Below are 17,509 nucleotides of genomic sequence, written 5' to 3' on the forward strand. Positions count from 1 at the left end.
GGCATGTTTGTGTGTCCCCCCCAAGTCAAGGCTGTAGGGCATGTGTGTGTCCCCCCCCTCCCCCCTCTCCGCAGGAGATCAGGGCTGTAGGGCATGTCCCCTAGGAGGTCAGGGCTTTAATGCATGTGTGTGTATCCCGCAGGAGGACAGGGCTGAAGGGCATGTGTAGGCGCCGCCACCCCTGTGAGGGGGCTCCTAGGGGCGCTGCTGCATGTAGCAGGGCTCCTGGCGCTGCCACCGCCCCTGGGGGCCCCTGCCGCCTGTGCGTGGACTTCTGGGGAGTAGGAGTCCTTCACCGCAACGTCTTTGAGGGTGCGGTAATCCACACGGCACTGCATTGAGCCTCTTTCTTCCTCACTGGGACGATTCCTGACGCCCAAGTACTGCTGGACTTCTCGATGAGACCTTGGTGAATAAGGCCCCATACCGCCTTCTCCATTTCCTGGCAACAAGCTGGTTGGTGCTATCCTCCAAGGCGGCTGCTTGATCGGGCGGTGATCCCCGGTGTCAATGTGATGCTGTACCAGGTTTGTACACCTCAGGTCTAAGTCCCCTGCAGACAAGACGTCCATATACTTTAATAACAACTGTTCCAGTTGTATCACTTGAGCCTCATCCAGGCACTGGGAGCTCCTGGCAAACAAGTCCTGCAAATGGTCAAGCTGACCATTTTTCTGCTTGACCATGCTCCTCTTGCAGGTCTTGGGCTGCTGCTCCTGGTTGACCTCTTGGCACAGTCCAACGGTCACTCCCTTTTGTATCTTCTTTGGTCGGAAAGAGAAATTGGCCACAATTACAGATACCTCCTCTGCAGAAGGATCGGCGAAAATTCTCCCCGCCATCACTCCATCTTCGACTCCACACTGCTCATCGGGCTCCACCATTCCCAGACGGGTATGCAAGGCACCGTTCACCTTGTATGGCAACAGCACCTCTGATCTTGGGGTGTAACTACTGTCCGCCTAGCTGTAACCTTAGCACTTGCATGCTTCACAGTCTTCAGCGAAACCCACTTTTCCTTGATTTTCAAATGCATCGAGCCAAGGTCCAGTTGACACTTGCGAGGTAGGAGGTAGTCCAGGCCCAGAATGCAAGAGTCTTCTATATCCGCTACATAAACCTGTAGGGTTTCTTCTTCCTCTCCGAGCTTGATGGTGATATTCACTGGTCCCTTTAGCATTGTGCAGTGTCCGGTTATCCCGCACAGCTGCTGCAACGTCTCGGGTAGTTTTCGATGACTAACCACGTCCGGCCTCGTAAAAGTCTGCTTGTGTCGATCACCGACGGACACCTTACGCCATCGATCTCTCCTTCAACCTGGACACTGCTTACAGTGGCTCGGTTGCATTTTGTCAACAGTGGGGCTCTGGTGAGACAGGCTGGTTGTTGCTCCTCAACACCAGCCATCTCTAGTTTCCCCATCTTAGTGGGCTGCTCTTCTTCCCCCCTCTTGGAATTCTGTGGGTACTTAGTCTTGAAATGTCCATCTTCTCCACACGTCCAACAACCTCTCTCTCTGCATTGCCTTTCTCTCGCTCCCGCTTGTAACAATCCTCCTGTTTGTGTCCAATCTTCTCACAATACCAGCAGGTTCCTTTAAATCTCTCTGTTACTTGTACTTGACCCTTTCGTGCTTTAAACCCGGAGCTAGACACCGTCCTGATGCTTGGTAAACTTAACCTCACATACAATTCAAACTCCAGGGCTTTAGCCAAAGCTTGCTGTAGAGTTAACAGTTGGGACTGCTTCACCTGAATTTTGAGATGCGTGCTGTTCAATGCGTCCACAAACTGGTCCCTCAACAACACGACTAACAGAACAGGAAATGTTCTAGGGTATGCCCTATGAGCCATACTTTCCAGGTCCTGAGCAAGCTGTTGCAGTGTTTCACCTTGATTATGGGTACGAGTACGGAATCTGCCCCTGTAAACCTCATTTTGGTGCTTGGTTCCATACCTTCGTTCCAGGACCTTTACTAGCGACTTGTAACTGATTCGCTCTTCTCCTGTCAACTGGCTGAGAACCTCCATAGCCGCGCCCAGTGTCGGATTTACAAAAGGACCATTTGGGCCATCGCCCTGGTCCCCAAAGATACAAGGGGCCATTTAAAAAAATTAATGTACTGTATTATAAAAATTTCATATTTCACCATAATTCTGTGTACAAAAGCTACGGTGACCCCTGTTACCCATCCAAGCTCAACCTTATATTTTGATATCTGTATCATTATGAAATATGCCAGTTACCGGTACACAAATAATGAAATGTAAACGAACACTGAATGTCTTATTCAATTTAAGTGTCATGGTCGATGATAGTGTGTGGGGTGTGCACCTGAAGAAAGAAAATAAAGGCAACATGGTAGTTGGTGTGTACTACCACATGGTTATAGAAAATTATTGAAACTGTTCTGGGTTGACGAGGTGCTTTTTTTAAATATCTGACAGCAAAAGCCTAGCTAGCTGATTATATATGAGAATTGACTGTGAAATTCGGATATGTCCAAATTGACAATTATCGCCCTAAAATGCGACATTCAGATTTACCCTACGGTCTGTTGCGAAATTCATAAAGTATACCCCTATTCACTCACACACAGGGGAAAGCATGGCTGAACTTATTCTTGTTTTTTTTTTTTGCCTCTCAAGGCATTGACATCGGTATCAGTTAATTTTGGAGGTATTGGTATCTGTGGAAAATGGGCTGATACCAGCTGATACTTTTACCAAACATCTAAAAGTGCAACTACCTGTATTTTAAATTGCAATAATAAGAAAATTAAACAAATTAACAATTAAAAAGTATCATTGTAGTAACTGTACAAACCGACATGGAGATACAGGTACTAATAAAATAAGATCAATACTTTTAGTAAGAGTAAAATTCACATACTGTAATCTTAATAATTTCCTTTTTCAGTGTAGAACTTGACTATTGGTACAAGAATTTGAGAAACAATCAAGTGCAGTAAACCCTTGTTATTTGCAGGTTTGTGATTCACGGTTTTGACTATTCATGGTAAGCAGAGGGTGACTAGCTTACAAGCCTTCCCTGCAGCACAGCGAGTCACCCCCACGCAGCGTCTCCTCTTCCTTGTTTGCGCTCAACCATTGTCTGTGTGAAATGGCCCCTAAAAAGACTGCCTAGTGTCAGTGCTAGTATGTAGTGCTAGTGGAGTGAAACATAAAAGGCAGAAGTCAGTGATGACCTTGACAAAGAAAGTTTTATTATTAGATAATTTAAAAGAGGGGATGAGTGCTGCCACGTCTGGTCAGTTGTTTGGTATAGGTATATACTAGTGCACTTAAGTAGTATAAGTTGATATTCGTGCCATTCCTTGGAACCTATCCCCCACGAATAACAAGGGTTTACTGTATAATGAATACTGACAACAAGCAAAACTGATAATAAACTTGTAAGACTAAAGAGTCGAGACTCAAGATTAGACAATACAGCTGCTCCTCGACTTACAACCACCCGGACATACGACCGCCTCAGTCGTACCAAAATTTTGTCAAATTACGTATTTTCGAGTCCCGACGTTAGTGTTTGCGCTGTGTACTGACAAAATTTTTGTTTGTAATTCACTTTAAAATGGCTGTCAAGCTTAAAAGTGAGAGTTTTGTGGTGCTGAGAAGAAAAAGGGACACCCAGTGCTATTAGCAACAGAACATGTTTTAACAACTAGTGAAGTACTGTATACAGGTAGTTCTGCTATAACGCGATAATTGTGTTCTTGTAAAATATCGTGTTATAGAAAATCGCGTAATAGAAATAACAGGGCTTAAGGAGAAAATAGGGTTAGGTGCAGATTACTACTCGAAATCGAAAAATTTTTAGTAGTTAGCCTAACACAAAGGTTAGCACAGTCTAAATAAATGTTACATTCATATCTAATAGTGAAATCATACAGTAAATGTAACACTTTACCTTGAAAAAATATGAATGTAACTTGATAGGGGAGAAGGGTGATTTTGAGGTTGATAACATCGAGCTTCTCTTCAAGTGTTATATCCTTTCTTTTACGATAAATACCGGCTATCATCAGAACGCTTTTTGGAGATATTCTTCTTTACCATATTCACAGTTAATACCACAAAATTGGAGAAATAGTAAGCAAAAATCGCGTTATAGCAAACAAGCGTTCGCATTATACAAATATTGTTCCGAATTCATAAATCGCGTTAGAGCAAATTCGCGTTATCAAAACACGCGTTATAGCAGAACTCACTGTATACGTATGTAATGAACAAAGAGCCTAAATTAATAAATTAAATTAACAAAGCAATGATTCACCCCTACCAGTTAGTAGATAGACCTGTCCAGTACGGGTGAGTCTTCTGAATGTTGGGATCCTGTCCAGGTCGCATTCACATGGAAGCTCAGTAGCTTACATAACACTGGACACAAACCTCTGACAATGACATGGAAGAGGCTGAGCAGTTTTTTGTTAACGTCTCTGCAGTTACTGTGAAATTTACAAGTACAGTACATAATTTACAGTTATCCTACCTAATTTAGTAATTAATTAATAATCAGGCCTACTTATTATTTACAAATATTTACTTACCAATCAATTTTGGTAACTCATAGAGCCTACTTTGCAAAAAAATCATCAATATGGTAAATTGCAGCAATTTAACAGAATAAGAAAAAATATAATATATATATATATATATATATATATATATATATATATATATATATATATATATATATATATATATATATATATATATATATATATATATATATATATATATATATATATATATGCTGATAACCACAAGGAAAGAAGAAAACACGAAGTTTCCAAGCGCTTTCGTGTAATTCACATCTTCAGGGGTGAGTACAGACTAGAGAGTGGTTATGGTTTAAGTTTTGATGGTTCTAACAAGGGAGTCGACAGTGTTGACATAGCCAGAGCATTTTGCAATTTGGAGAAATTCAGTAATTTGACAAGTGAAGAAGTGAACATGTGTAAAGGTGTTGTGTATGCATCTATGTCCAAGCCTTGCATTCCAAACTGTCCAGAAAGATTCACCAAAGCAATCCAAGCCCTTAAGAAAAATAAGGATCTACATGTCACTAAAGCAGATAAAGCCAACACAGTAGTGATCTTAAACAAAGATGACTATATCTCTAAAATGAATGACCTCTTATGTGATACCACAACATATTCTAAACTTATAAATAATCCTCTCAACACTGTCAACACCCAGTTCAACAAAAAACTGAAGTCCCTATTGAGAGGCAAAGCTACGCTCATTAAACATCTTACTTCAACGTCCCCTCCACTGCCATACATGTACGGTGTAATCAAGACCCACAAGCCCAATAACCCAGCAAGACCCATCATTAGCTCAGTTGGGTCAATCTCTTATAAACTATCTAAATGGTTAGTTTCTTTACTAAATCCCCTAGTTGGCAACATTTCTAACTCCAATATCAAGAATAATATGGATCTGGTTGATAAACTCAATAACTTACACATTAATCATGATTTTAAACTGGTCAGCTTTGATGTAACGTCACTCTTTACAAAGGTCCCAGTTGATGATTTACTAGAGTTCCTCATAGATTCCCTGGATAACATTTCACTGCCCGTCTCGAAAGACGACTTCATCGAACTCATCAAACTATGTATTAAGGATTGCAAATTCGAATTCAATGGGGAATATTATGCTCAAAAATTTGGTATGGCAATGGGTAATCCACTCTCACCTGTATTAAGCAACCTATATATGGAATTCTTTGAAAAGAAACTATTAAGTAATATTTTACCACCCTCAGCAGTCTGGTTTAGATATGTTGATGATGTATTATGTCTCTGGCCATGTAATGAGGACCTAAAAGCTTTCCTGCCACAACTTAACAACTTAGCCCCCTCGATCAAATTCACTGTGGAATTAGAGCAAGACTGTAAATTGCCATTCCTAGACTGTCTGATACACAGAATAGGTAACACTTTTAAGTTCAGTATTTATAGAAAACCAACTAATATGTGTTCATACATTCATTATTATTCTGCCCACCATAATAAAGTCAAACAGTCAGTATTTTCAACAATGTTTTTACGTGCCTTGAGAATTTGCAGTCCGGAATTCATCGATGAGGAATACAAATATATATATAATATTAGCTCAAACCTTAAATACCCTAGATCTTTCATAGACAAATGCTTAAACATTACTAAGAAAACTTTTTATAGAACTGACCCCAAGCCCACCCATGACCATAAGAATATCTTAATATTACCATTTCACAAAAATTTCTCACACATTCCTGCACAGCTAAAAACCTGGAACGTCAATGTGGCATTTAAAAACTCAAGCACTGTTAAACAAATGTTAATCAAGAACTCCCCCAACAACACAATTGGTTGCATTTATAAAGTTCCTTGCAAGGAATGTAATATGTTTTACTTAGGCCAGACAGGTAAAGATCTTGCAACTAGAATTAAACAACACAAATACAGTGTTAGGACAGGCCAGGAATCCAATGCTCTGTTTGTTCATTTGAGGGATAACAAGCATTGCATTGACTGGGATAATGCCTCCTCAATATTACCATGTAAGTCAATTGACAGTAGGAACATCATAGAATCTAGTCTTATTAAACATACCGAAGCATTCAACATGAATTTGAGTAACGGCATGTACAAGCTGGACAATTTTGTAATTAAGAAGATTTGTGATCAGGTGAGAAGGCCGGGTCACTTGACCATCTGACCTGACCACCAACCGTTGTGTGCTATTTAAAGATTAGTAGGGTCATTACCTAATACCTGACCATTGTGGACCTGGTCTCACCCTCCTCTGTATATATACACCTTGATTTGTATTACTCTCTCTAGTCTGTACTCACCCCTGAAGATGTGAATTACACGAAAGCGCTTGGGAACTTCGTGTTTTCTTCTTTCCTTGTGGTTATCAGCATATACCTGAATCAATACAGTGATTTACTTGCATATATATTTATCATATATATATATATATTATATAGATATACTGTATGAGTGTCAGTATCGGTATTGGCCTGAATTTTGGTATCAGCACATCTCTACTCCTTTAGTTTCTGAGAAGCTACCAACATTTACTGGAAGAACACCTGAGCAACTACAGTTTTATGTGGTACTTCTCCTATTCAAAGTGATTTGATAGAAGTCATCAGTAGCATAATACAAAATTTTTGGTTATTCTTCTGGATGACTGTTCAGACGTAATAAAAAAATCACGATTACTTACTGTACTGTATTATGTGGATTAATCTGGTGAAATCCAAGAAAGATTCAAGGGGTTTATGGATGTAATTGCAGACAGATCTTCTCAACTCTCAAGCATTGTATAAGCATGTCGTACCTATTGTAGAGGATTTTATTTTGCAAGAAAAGCTAGTCCCTCAGACATATGTTGGTGCAGCTGTTATGTTGGGAAACTTGGGAGGACTTCTGGCAAAAGTGAAAGGTGTGATAAACCAGAGCAGCTCTTCAGAATATGCCACTGCCTGACATGTCAGCACCAGACTAATTTCTCTGGGGATACCTTAAGGAGAGAATTTACATGAATAAACCAAGAACAGAGGCTCTTACAAGAGGTATACTTGAGGAAATTTTTTTTTCCAAAAGAATTAAGTGGATGACAGACTTAACAGCCACTGAGCCAAACTAGCTTTGGTGGTTCTTTATTCAGGTCACATTCACTCTTAAACTATTTTGTCATCTCCCCAAATCCTCCACATACCCTGCATCCCACATGGGTACTGTATAGTTTTCAAGTTGGAACCACTCTTCAAACACTGTTGTCTTCCAGTCCCTGTCACTTTACTTTTTCTGTTTAGGTGTTGAAGCTTCTTGTCATCACAAAACCCATGGCAACAGATAGCAAGCAGTTTGGACCAGTGAAAATGGCTAACCCTGAACTGCACAATTTGCTTGGAATTGAGGAACCTAATACAGTAACCCATAAAATACTTGGCACTAATCATTGCTGAGCAGACATGCACATGGAGCAAAGGAACTTGTATAAAGCCTCACCTCCCAAAAGGAAATTTCAACCACTGGAATGTGATGCAAGTGTTTACTTACAGAGGCCAGTCTTTGTTCAATAATTGTTGTGAATGTCAAGGAAGAACCTTCAACATTTGAAGATTTGTAGATTACTGACAATTAAAATTATTGGAACAAGTCTATACATTTCAGCAGGCTCTCAAAATAGCACAACTTACATCATGATAAATTACTACTTCACTATACAGTATAATCATATATCTCTAAGTAACACAGTACAGTACTACATACTGGATATATATTTGTAAAATATCACTTTATAGATAACTACATGAATCTTCTACAGTGCAAACCTAAATAATAAACTTTGGTTTGAAAAACATGTATATCACAAAATACAATATGATAGTCATATGTCAGAGTTCAAGTGGATCCCATTATCTTGATGTTCCAGTAATGGCAGTGTGGATACAATACACTGAACACCAAGCCTTTGGTTCTAAAGGAGGTTGTGTGGCCAACACTACACTCAACTGCCCTTGCTTCCTTAACTATAAAGTTGTGTATTCATTCACAGCTGGGTGTACTGGGAGTGCCCCTGGTGCAAACCAGTAACCTTTAGGACATGTGGCAGGAGCTGCATTCACTCAGTGTCGAATCCCAAGTACCAAAGTGAATATGAGAGTGCGTTCCATAGACCTGCCACCTCATTATGGGTAGTGCAGATCCAGCACACGGTAGACTAAGCCTTTTTTTGGTCCATGGCTGGCACTACACTTAACCACCACCTTCATTCCTTCAACTGTAGACTGGGAATTTTATGTAAACTGACTACCAAAGATATCTTACATTTATAGTGATATCAAGCATAAAATCTGTTCTCTTGTAAAAAAAAAAAATCAATGTAATGTTAGTGATAGCAGCCATACATTCAATATTATTTAATATAAAAATAAGTTATTCTTGATTTCATAAAGCTAGTCTTTTAATAAAAAAATTACTCACAACTAAAGGAATGCTTAAGTGGTCACACTTTTGTGGTTTTAACAGCAATAGAAGTTTAATAGCCTAATGTTTCTTAATACAGCACTGAATTTAAAAAAAACAAGAGGGCTTCTATAAACCAGTACAGAAAGTTAGGAAATGTTGATTACCAAACTAAGCTTAAATACTCTTGACATGAAGCCGTATCCCAAAATTCCTTTTGATCCACAAAGCCTCTCTCAATTTAGTGAATGGACATTAAATCACTTCAAATGGATGAACAAGGCTGGAGGCAGGGAAGAAGTGCTTTCTTCACATGAAAATAAATATAGAGTTCTTTATTTTCAGCTTGAAAAAATTTAATAACCTTTTCTTGCAAGCAAATAATTTTTTTTCTACAAGAGGCAAATAAAGAGCTCATGCGACTGTAATGTTAGAATAACAAGAGTATCTTATATGAGTATCATACTGTGAATTCTCTCCACTTCAAGGCACTTTACAGGAAAAATACTTCAAATCTACAAAAATACATAAAATTATACTTAACTCAATAATAACCACACTGTGTGAATTCAATGATATAAATACAAAGTTTGGAAAATCTGAAAAATTAATTAACAATAAGTTGATCAGTTGACCTACGGCACTTGCGACTGGCTATCACTACACATCCAATCAGAAACATCAATGCTGGGATGCTTAAACCTAGGGTTATGACAAGGATCACCATCGTGGAGAAAGTTTCCTTTGGTGGCGATCCATGTCCAAAGCCAACAGTCCTGAAAAATATCCATAATCTAAGGAAAAAGAATACAGTATACTGTACAGTATTTATTTCCTAATAGTCCAAAATAAAATATAATCAATAATGCTGACCAGAAATATGTCCAATGAACTTTAATATCCTCCAGCGGAGAACCAAGATAAAGTAAATTTTCATTTCAATATGATGCATATTTGTTTTAATGTGAGTAAACAATGGTCAGCCCCTACTCAGGGTTAGTAAAATCTTGAGACTGGTATAACTAGTCAACCACTCATGCAAATCTCAATGTTACAGTCAGAAGCAGTAATTGCTACTCCTCTCCTAGTAGCCGGAGCCACAGCCAGTGAATGCCGATGTTGACACAATGCAGCATTGGCAGCCAAGATAATTCCTAACTACCTAGCAACATTTGGACAGGGGAGGAAGGGAAGGAGAAAGGTTTGTCTAATCGCCAGGCCTTCATTTACCATGGTTCTGGCTACTAGAGGGGGTAGCAATTGCTGCTTCTGACTAGACAGTACATTAAAGTACCATATATCTGTCTTTTTAATAAAATAATCTATTTTAAGAAAGATTTAAGGGCCATATTTTATGGGATATAACATGCACTTCCCCCCCCCCCCAACTCATTTCAGCAGGGAATATTGTGTGCATTTCACACATTGTGAAGAAAATTATGTGTATCTACCCAAAATTACGAGTTGGAAAATAACCATAACATACTATTGCTCAGCTTCGCCTGGAGTGATAAGGAGGGCTAGGCAGATGTGGCTATAGTGACTAGTCTTGTGTTATTATTACAAATACAAAACTAATATAAAACACTGTACAGGTTGCACCTTGATTTAATGGCATCAATAGGACCTGGACCATGCCATTAAATCCAATTTGTCGTTAAAGCACTGACAAAACCACTTGATTAAGCTACCAAGATTATCATATTTGTCATAAGATTTTAGGTTAGAAATGATAAATGTTTCAAAGATGGTGTTGATATTTCTATGGAGTAGGTTTTTTGTAATAAAAACTAATAAATTTTAGCAATTTTTTTCCTCTTCATATAATTCATGTCTGAGTATGGAAATAAACACATAAAAATGTACTTCCCATGAAAAAAGGCTTTTGGCAGTGGACCCCTTTTTAGGCTGAAAATCAAACTGGAAGGGTACGGAATTCGGGGAAATGTCCTAGCATGGATAGAAGACTTTCTACATGACCGCAAGCAGTGTGTGGTGATTAATGGCACGAAATCGTCATCCGTACCTGTCACAAGTGGGGTACCACAGGGCAGTGTATTGGGCCCGCTGTTGTTTGTTTGTTTCATAAATGACATGCCTGACGTTGTACACTCCTCCATACAAATGTTTGCCGATGATGCCAAGTTATTTCGGGAAATCAAGAACCAAGCGGACTGTGAAGAGCTGCAGAAGGACCTCTGTGAGCTCCAGGAATGGTCAAAGAAATGGCTGCCGAGATTCAATGTCACGAAGTGTAAGAGGATGCACGTGGGGCGTACCAACGGTAAGGAGGCGTATCATATGTCCCAATGGCATGCAGAAACTGCACTAGTTGAGACTGAATGTGAGAAGGACCTAGGTGTGTATGTTGACAATGAGCTGAAGTTCTCGGGCCATTGCAAGAAGAAGGTAAATCAGGCAAATAAATTATTGGGTCTTATAAGGTCGTTCAGATATCTAGACGGTCCGTCCCTCGTAATGATCTTTAAGAGTGAAGTGCTTCCCCATCTGGAGTACTGTCACCCCATCTGGTCCCCAAGATATGCTAGGGACTGTCAGTTGGTAGAAAATATTCAAAGGAGGGCCACCAGACTGGTGCCTGCAATTCAGAACCTCAGTTACCCTGAGAGATTGGAGCGCCTGAACTTGCCTAGCTTATACTACAGACGGGCAAGGGGTGACCTAGTTGAGGTGTATAAGCATCTCAGGGGGCACTACTCAGTCGAGTGTCCTTACTTGAAGCTGGCGGAAACTCGCCCCACAAGGGGTCACAGCTCAAGATTGAAGAAGCCGCAAGTCCAGAAAACTGTGAGGGCAAACTTTTTCGGAGTGAGGGTTGTAAACTCTTGGAACAATCTACCAGAAAGTGTTGTGACGGCACCAAGTGTGAGCTCTTTCAAGACAAGACTTGACCAACACTGGAGCGGGTTCAGGTACATTCAGGAGCCGGTGCATGCCCAGTATTTGCCAACAGTGCATAACAGAGACGTGACTGATCGCCCAAGAGGCTAACAAGCCAATCATTTGGTGAAGAGGATAAAAGAAAGAGAAAGGTAACAGACGTGACCGATTGCCCAAGCGGCTAACGAGCCGATCAGTGGTGAAGATGATAAATTGTAAAAAAAAATAAGGGACATAAATTTCTCAGGATATTAGTCTACCCTAGTAAAATTGTTTTCTCTAATACAGAGCAAAAGAGTAAAAATTACTATACTCTAAAGTGGCTTACAAATAAAGAAAATAGAATATAAAACTACCATAAAATAAGAAAACTGAAGTGCATGGGTGCGTATGTGTGGGAAGTGAACATATGTGTGTGGAGGCAGTGAGCACTGAACAGTAACTGCATGTCCGTGTCAGGACACACACAAGTCTCTGAGTCAACTGGTGACTACCCAGCTGATGTGTGTTCAATTTTTTTATTCGTTCGTCTTCTGCTCAGTTTTTGCGCCTTGCCTTGGCTGCCACATAAAATAATCTACGTATTTATAATTACTGAGGAAATTTTTTTTTTCGAAATGTACATACTGTACAGTAATTATAAAGTAAATAATAGTAATAAATAAATGTAACACTGCAAGGTGGGGTGACAAGGTGAGGATAAACCAGGGCATACGGAGACGTATTAAACACTACAATAACATTTATTAAGTTCTGATAAATATGCTACAATATTATTTACTAAGTGTCCAAGACAGATCCTGTGGTAACCACCAGCCCTCTAGGACAGTGTCAACAACAGTGCTTGAGAGATGGCGAGTGCTGGCAACACTATTAGTGAAGAGTGGGTCAGTGTTACCATTTTATAAACAAGAGACTGAAAATATACTACGAAGCAATAGCTCATCTGGGATTGAGTGTGCAAATTTTTTTTTTTTTCTGGGGGGGGGGGCTTAATTATTTTTCAATAATGTTTCATTAAACTGGCACCATTTTCCATAATATTGCAACCTTCTGCAAAATTTTCAGGGAAATTCTTTTCTTCTTTGGGTGGCTAGCAACTCCAGTCAGGTTTTCAGGTCATTTAGAGGACATAATTGATGCAAAGAAAGTAGAAATTTAAGGCGATCACACGAGCACAGCACCAGCTGGATTTTAATGCCAAAATACACTGACCACGGGAGCGTTGCAGAAGGTAAGGACTAGTGGAAATTACGGGCAGGCCTTAAAAAAGATAAACAAATAATGAAAAAATTTTGATCTCTAAATTTTGCCATTAAATGTGAGTTGCCGGTAAATCCAGTGCCGTTAAATCGAGATTCAACCTGTACTGAAAACCAAGTTAAAAAAATAAATAAAAATACAAAAAATAAAGAATAATATCACAGATCCAAAGTAACGGCCTTTATGGAAAGTTGAAAGGCTGTGAAGAAAACTCACAACTCCATGTACCTCCTTTCACAGTATTCATAATCATACTACCGTACCTACCTTTCTTAATGTTATTTAACAACTATGCTACTTCAAACAAACAAAATTTGTAGAAGATCTAGAATTAAAAATAAATGCAGCTAAACCTAAGGAAGAGCCAAATGAAAGTTTAACAAAAATGCTATTTGTATATACACTGGCTGCTTCAACTCAACACTTACCATACCACAAAGCCCACCTAGGACAATGTCTTTGCCGACTTCCTAGCAACGCCCCACCCCACACATTCCGCTCCCTACCCCACTCTGCCTGCTAACTGGTGAGCAAAGAAATGTTTATTCCCTTTATGCGTTTGACCTCATAATAATGATGCATGTTGTCCCTACAGTTAACCGCCTCGCGCATCATGACGCAAATCATTGGATAGCACTATTTGCATCGGTGACTACAATTGCGTCATTAAACTATAAAAATAAATAAATAAATAAAAAAATCAAGACAATTGCGTCAATATTTTGTGCATCATAGATAACTGCACGAAGTTGCGAAGGAAGCTTCCAGAAAGTACCAAAGCATGGGTGGAGTTCCGCTGTCCAACAGCTTCCTCCTTTCAGCCATGCTGGTAAGTCGCATTTATCTCTTTACAGTATTTCCTCTCCCACCCTCTCCACAATCAGTCATATCAAATTTCCAAAGCAATCATTGGAAAGCTCATAAAATTCTGCTTCTATTTAACTACAGTTGTACCCCGCTTTACGCGGTTTCACTTTACGCGATTTCTCATATACGCGATGCCTTGCCAGAACCGAACTTTCACTTTATGCGGTTCGTCTACCCATATACGTGGGAAGTGGCGCGAGCAGGATGCGCACAAGGTTGCCCAGTCATCAAAACATTACCGAGTTCTTCACCCGCCACCCACCACAGCCGGCCTAAGTCAGTGATAGTGATAGTGAGGATATGGACTTATATGGACTTTGAGGGGTTTGACAAAGAGGCCCTGCAGGCCTATGTGGTGGATAGTGATACAATTGATACAAGTGATACAGGTGAGGGCCAATAATCTGCCCTCTGCCTCGGAACTAACCCCCCATCCCTGTGTGCTCAGCCATCTTTTCTACTAATGTAAGTGTTAAAAAAACTAATATTATTGATATTTCTCTTAATTATTAATTGTGAGTGCAAACCATCATAAAATTAAGATGTAATTTTTACTACAACGTAGGTATTGTGTCTGAAAAAGTGGAGTTTGGGGGTCGGGCCAGTCTCTATTGGAATTAATCCCATATGTTCTGTTGTTCCATTTACGCGGATTTCACTCAACGCGGTACCCTGTGGGTTCAATTGACCGCGTAAATCGGGGTACAACTGTATATAATAGCTGAGTAGCTTTGTGAGAACGTAATGTATCAGAGATATGATGCTGGGAATTTTTTTTTCTTTATTCGGAACGAAAAAAATACATGTCTTATATTTTTTCTACTTACAGTAAAAGTCCAAAAATCCGGATGCCAGAAATCCGGACCACCCGAGAATCCGGACTTTTCAAAAAAGATTTTTTTTTTTTAGCGGGCATTTGTGTGCATGTGCGCATGCGTGAGCGCCACAGCTGCACAGCGACAACAAGCGACCACGTGGTCGCCACTTTAAAATGGGCAATCAAACTGTGACAACATACCGTATATACTCGTCTATAACCCCCCCTCATTATCAGTCAACCCTGATTTTTTGACCAAGAAATCGTAAATTTATGTTATTCCTCGTTTATAGTTCCACCCACGTTTTTGAGGGTAATGGAACAACAAATCCACTAAAAAAGCTCTACGTCCTATAAACTGAGGCTCGCGTTGCATGAAACACAAGTGCTGAAGGCAAATTGTTTACCATTTATTATTACGACACTTTACACTGAAACCCGAGTAGTTTCAACAAAAATATTGTATATTTCCATTCAAGTATTTATTCAAGTCAATTAGGAGGGAATATTATTGAAATACAACAGTTTTTAAACTAAACCATTCGAAAAACGATTACGGTAACATCTTTTGAACGAAAGAAAGCGAAAGTCATTGTTTTCGTCATGATTTTATCCCACTTTCCACTGTAATACGTATGTAATTTCAGGAAAAATATTACATTTCCGTGAATGTATTATATCAAGCACAGTATGAATAGAATATCATTGTAATATATAGAATTTTAACCGAAAACTATTAAAAAAACGAGTAACATCTCAAGAACATCGGAAGCTTAGGTAAAGTCTTTTGTTTTCGTCATGTATTTTATCCTATTTTACATTGAAATACATCACGTTTCCACAAAACTACTATTTATCTCCGAGAATATATTCATTCAGGCGCAGTTTAGGTAAAATAGACGAGTGATGTAATAGTTTTTTAACTGAAAACGATTCGAAAAACACGTATCCTCTAGCCCTGTTCAAAGAGAGGACTGGGAGAAGCTGCTTGGTGCTGCAGACGATGACAAGGAAAATGATTTTGATGGATTTTAATGAAATTATTCAGAAATATGGTATCGTAGTATTTATTCAAGTCAATTAGGATAGAATATTATTGTAATACAAAAGTTTTTGAACTGAAAACCATTCGAAAAGCGATTACGGTAACATCTTTTGAACAAAAGAAAGCGAAAGTCATTGTTTTCATCACGATTTTATCACACTTTCCACTGTAATACGTACGTTCAGCAAAAATATTACATTTCCGTGAATGCATTATATCAAGCACAGTATGAATAGAATACCATTGTAATATAACAATATTTTGAGTCCTACTCTTTCCATTTACAGAGTACTGTACAAGCCCATAAAAATGGCTCCTAAATTAGATAAACTTCGTTGTGTGAAGAGAAAGAAGAACACATTGAAATTGAGTGACAAACTTGAAATAATTAAGAAACTAGATCGTGGTGTGAGCAATACTGTTCTAATGGAAACATACGACATTGGAAAGTCTACAATTTATGATATATAAAAGGCAAAGAATAAAATTTAGAATTCACAGCTTTTTCATTAAAACTTCTCGTTTTGATAAATGAAGCATGCTATATTTGCAAATGAATAAACTATCAAAATGTACCTGTTCATTTCTTCTTTATTCTTCATTAAATTTGAATTTTAAAGTACTGCCTGAGAATCCGGAAAATCCGAAAATCCGGACCGACCCAATCCCCAAGCAGTCCGGATTTTTGGACTTCTACTGTATATCAAAGCCCAAACAATAATGAAGCCAGTGATGCATAAATCATTCAAAAAGAAAAATATTGTGGGATAAATTGGTCGCACAAATATGATGACCAGACCTCATGTGAATTGGTCCCATATGACCTTCATTGTGGTCACTTATTGCATGCACGAGAGGGTAAACTTACACTGATGAGAGCTGATATTTAAGGATTAAGCTCTTAGTTTTTTAACAAACAAATTATAACTTTCTTACCATGTGGTGTAGTTTTTGCAGCATAAAATTTGTCCTTCTTCTGGCCAAAAGAAACTTTTGTCTGGGCAGTCATTGCTGATTCCAATTTATCCCCAAACACTGCATAGGCCAAAGACTCTTCCAGGGCAATAGAGATTTCCGTCAGTGAAGTAAAGTTGCCATCAATGTTTGGGTCAGTGGACAAGTTAATATCCCGGTCTGAACTAAGGTAACTCACAGGCCGCCACTGCATGTAACCTCCCTGCTTAGTTGTTCGTGCCAATTTTGTGGTTATCTGGTCCAGCTGTAAAATAATTATACAGTATCTATTAGATTTCCTTTTCTCCCAATTTTGTGTGGCATGGAAGGAGGAGGAGAAGTTTTAGGAGGAGATGGAAATACTTTCTCATATCCTCAACCTGAATGTAAATGACAAACGCAATATAACCTAAGAAATCCAGCACTTTTGGGACTGACAACATGCTGGAATTGTGAAATTTTCACTTTTCCAAATAAGCATTTTTGTGTTGAAATTCATAAGGCAAATTACAGTTCAGTTTAGTGGCGCACAGCTTCTAAGTAGAATTCCCTTACAAAACTCCAAACAATTTTCATAATTACTTAGAAGAAACAATTTACCTTGCCAAAATAATATGCTGAACAGTGAATATGTAGAAAAAACAAGGTGAAACAGGCAAAATACAAT

The 17,509-nt window shown here is 39.0% G+C and overlaps 1 protein-coding gene across 1 annotated transcript; it reads right to left on the reverse strand.

Annotated features, from left to right (window-relative positions):
• Positions 1 to 8,064: 8,064 nt before the first annotated feature.
• LOC121866350 (glycosylated lysosomal membrane protein B-like) lies at positions 8,065 to 17,107 on the reverse strand (the record flags this gene model as incomplete). The annotated part of the gene is given in 2 exon segments (XM_042365968.1): positions 8,065 to 9,771; positions 16,825 to 17,107. Coding segments are annotated over 2 exon segments (339 nt in total), but the record flags the coding sequence as incomplete, so codon positions are not given.
• Positions 17,108 to 17,509: the final 402 nt, after the last annotated feature.

This window comes from Homarus americanus, unplaced genomic scaffold (assembly GCF_018991925.1).
Source record: "Homarus americanus isolate GMGI-L3 unplaced genomic scaffold, GMGI_Hamer_2.0 scaffold11887, whole genome shotgun sequence".
Classification (NCBI taxonomy): Eukaryota; Metazoa; Arthropoda; class Malacostraca; order Decapoda; family Nephropidae; genus Homarus; species Homarus americanus.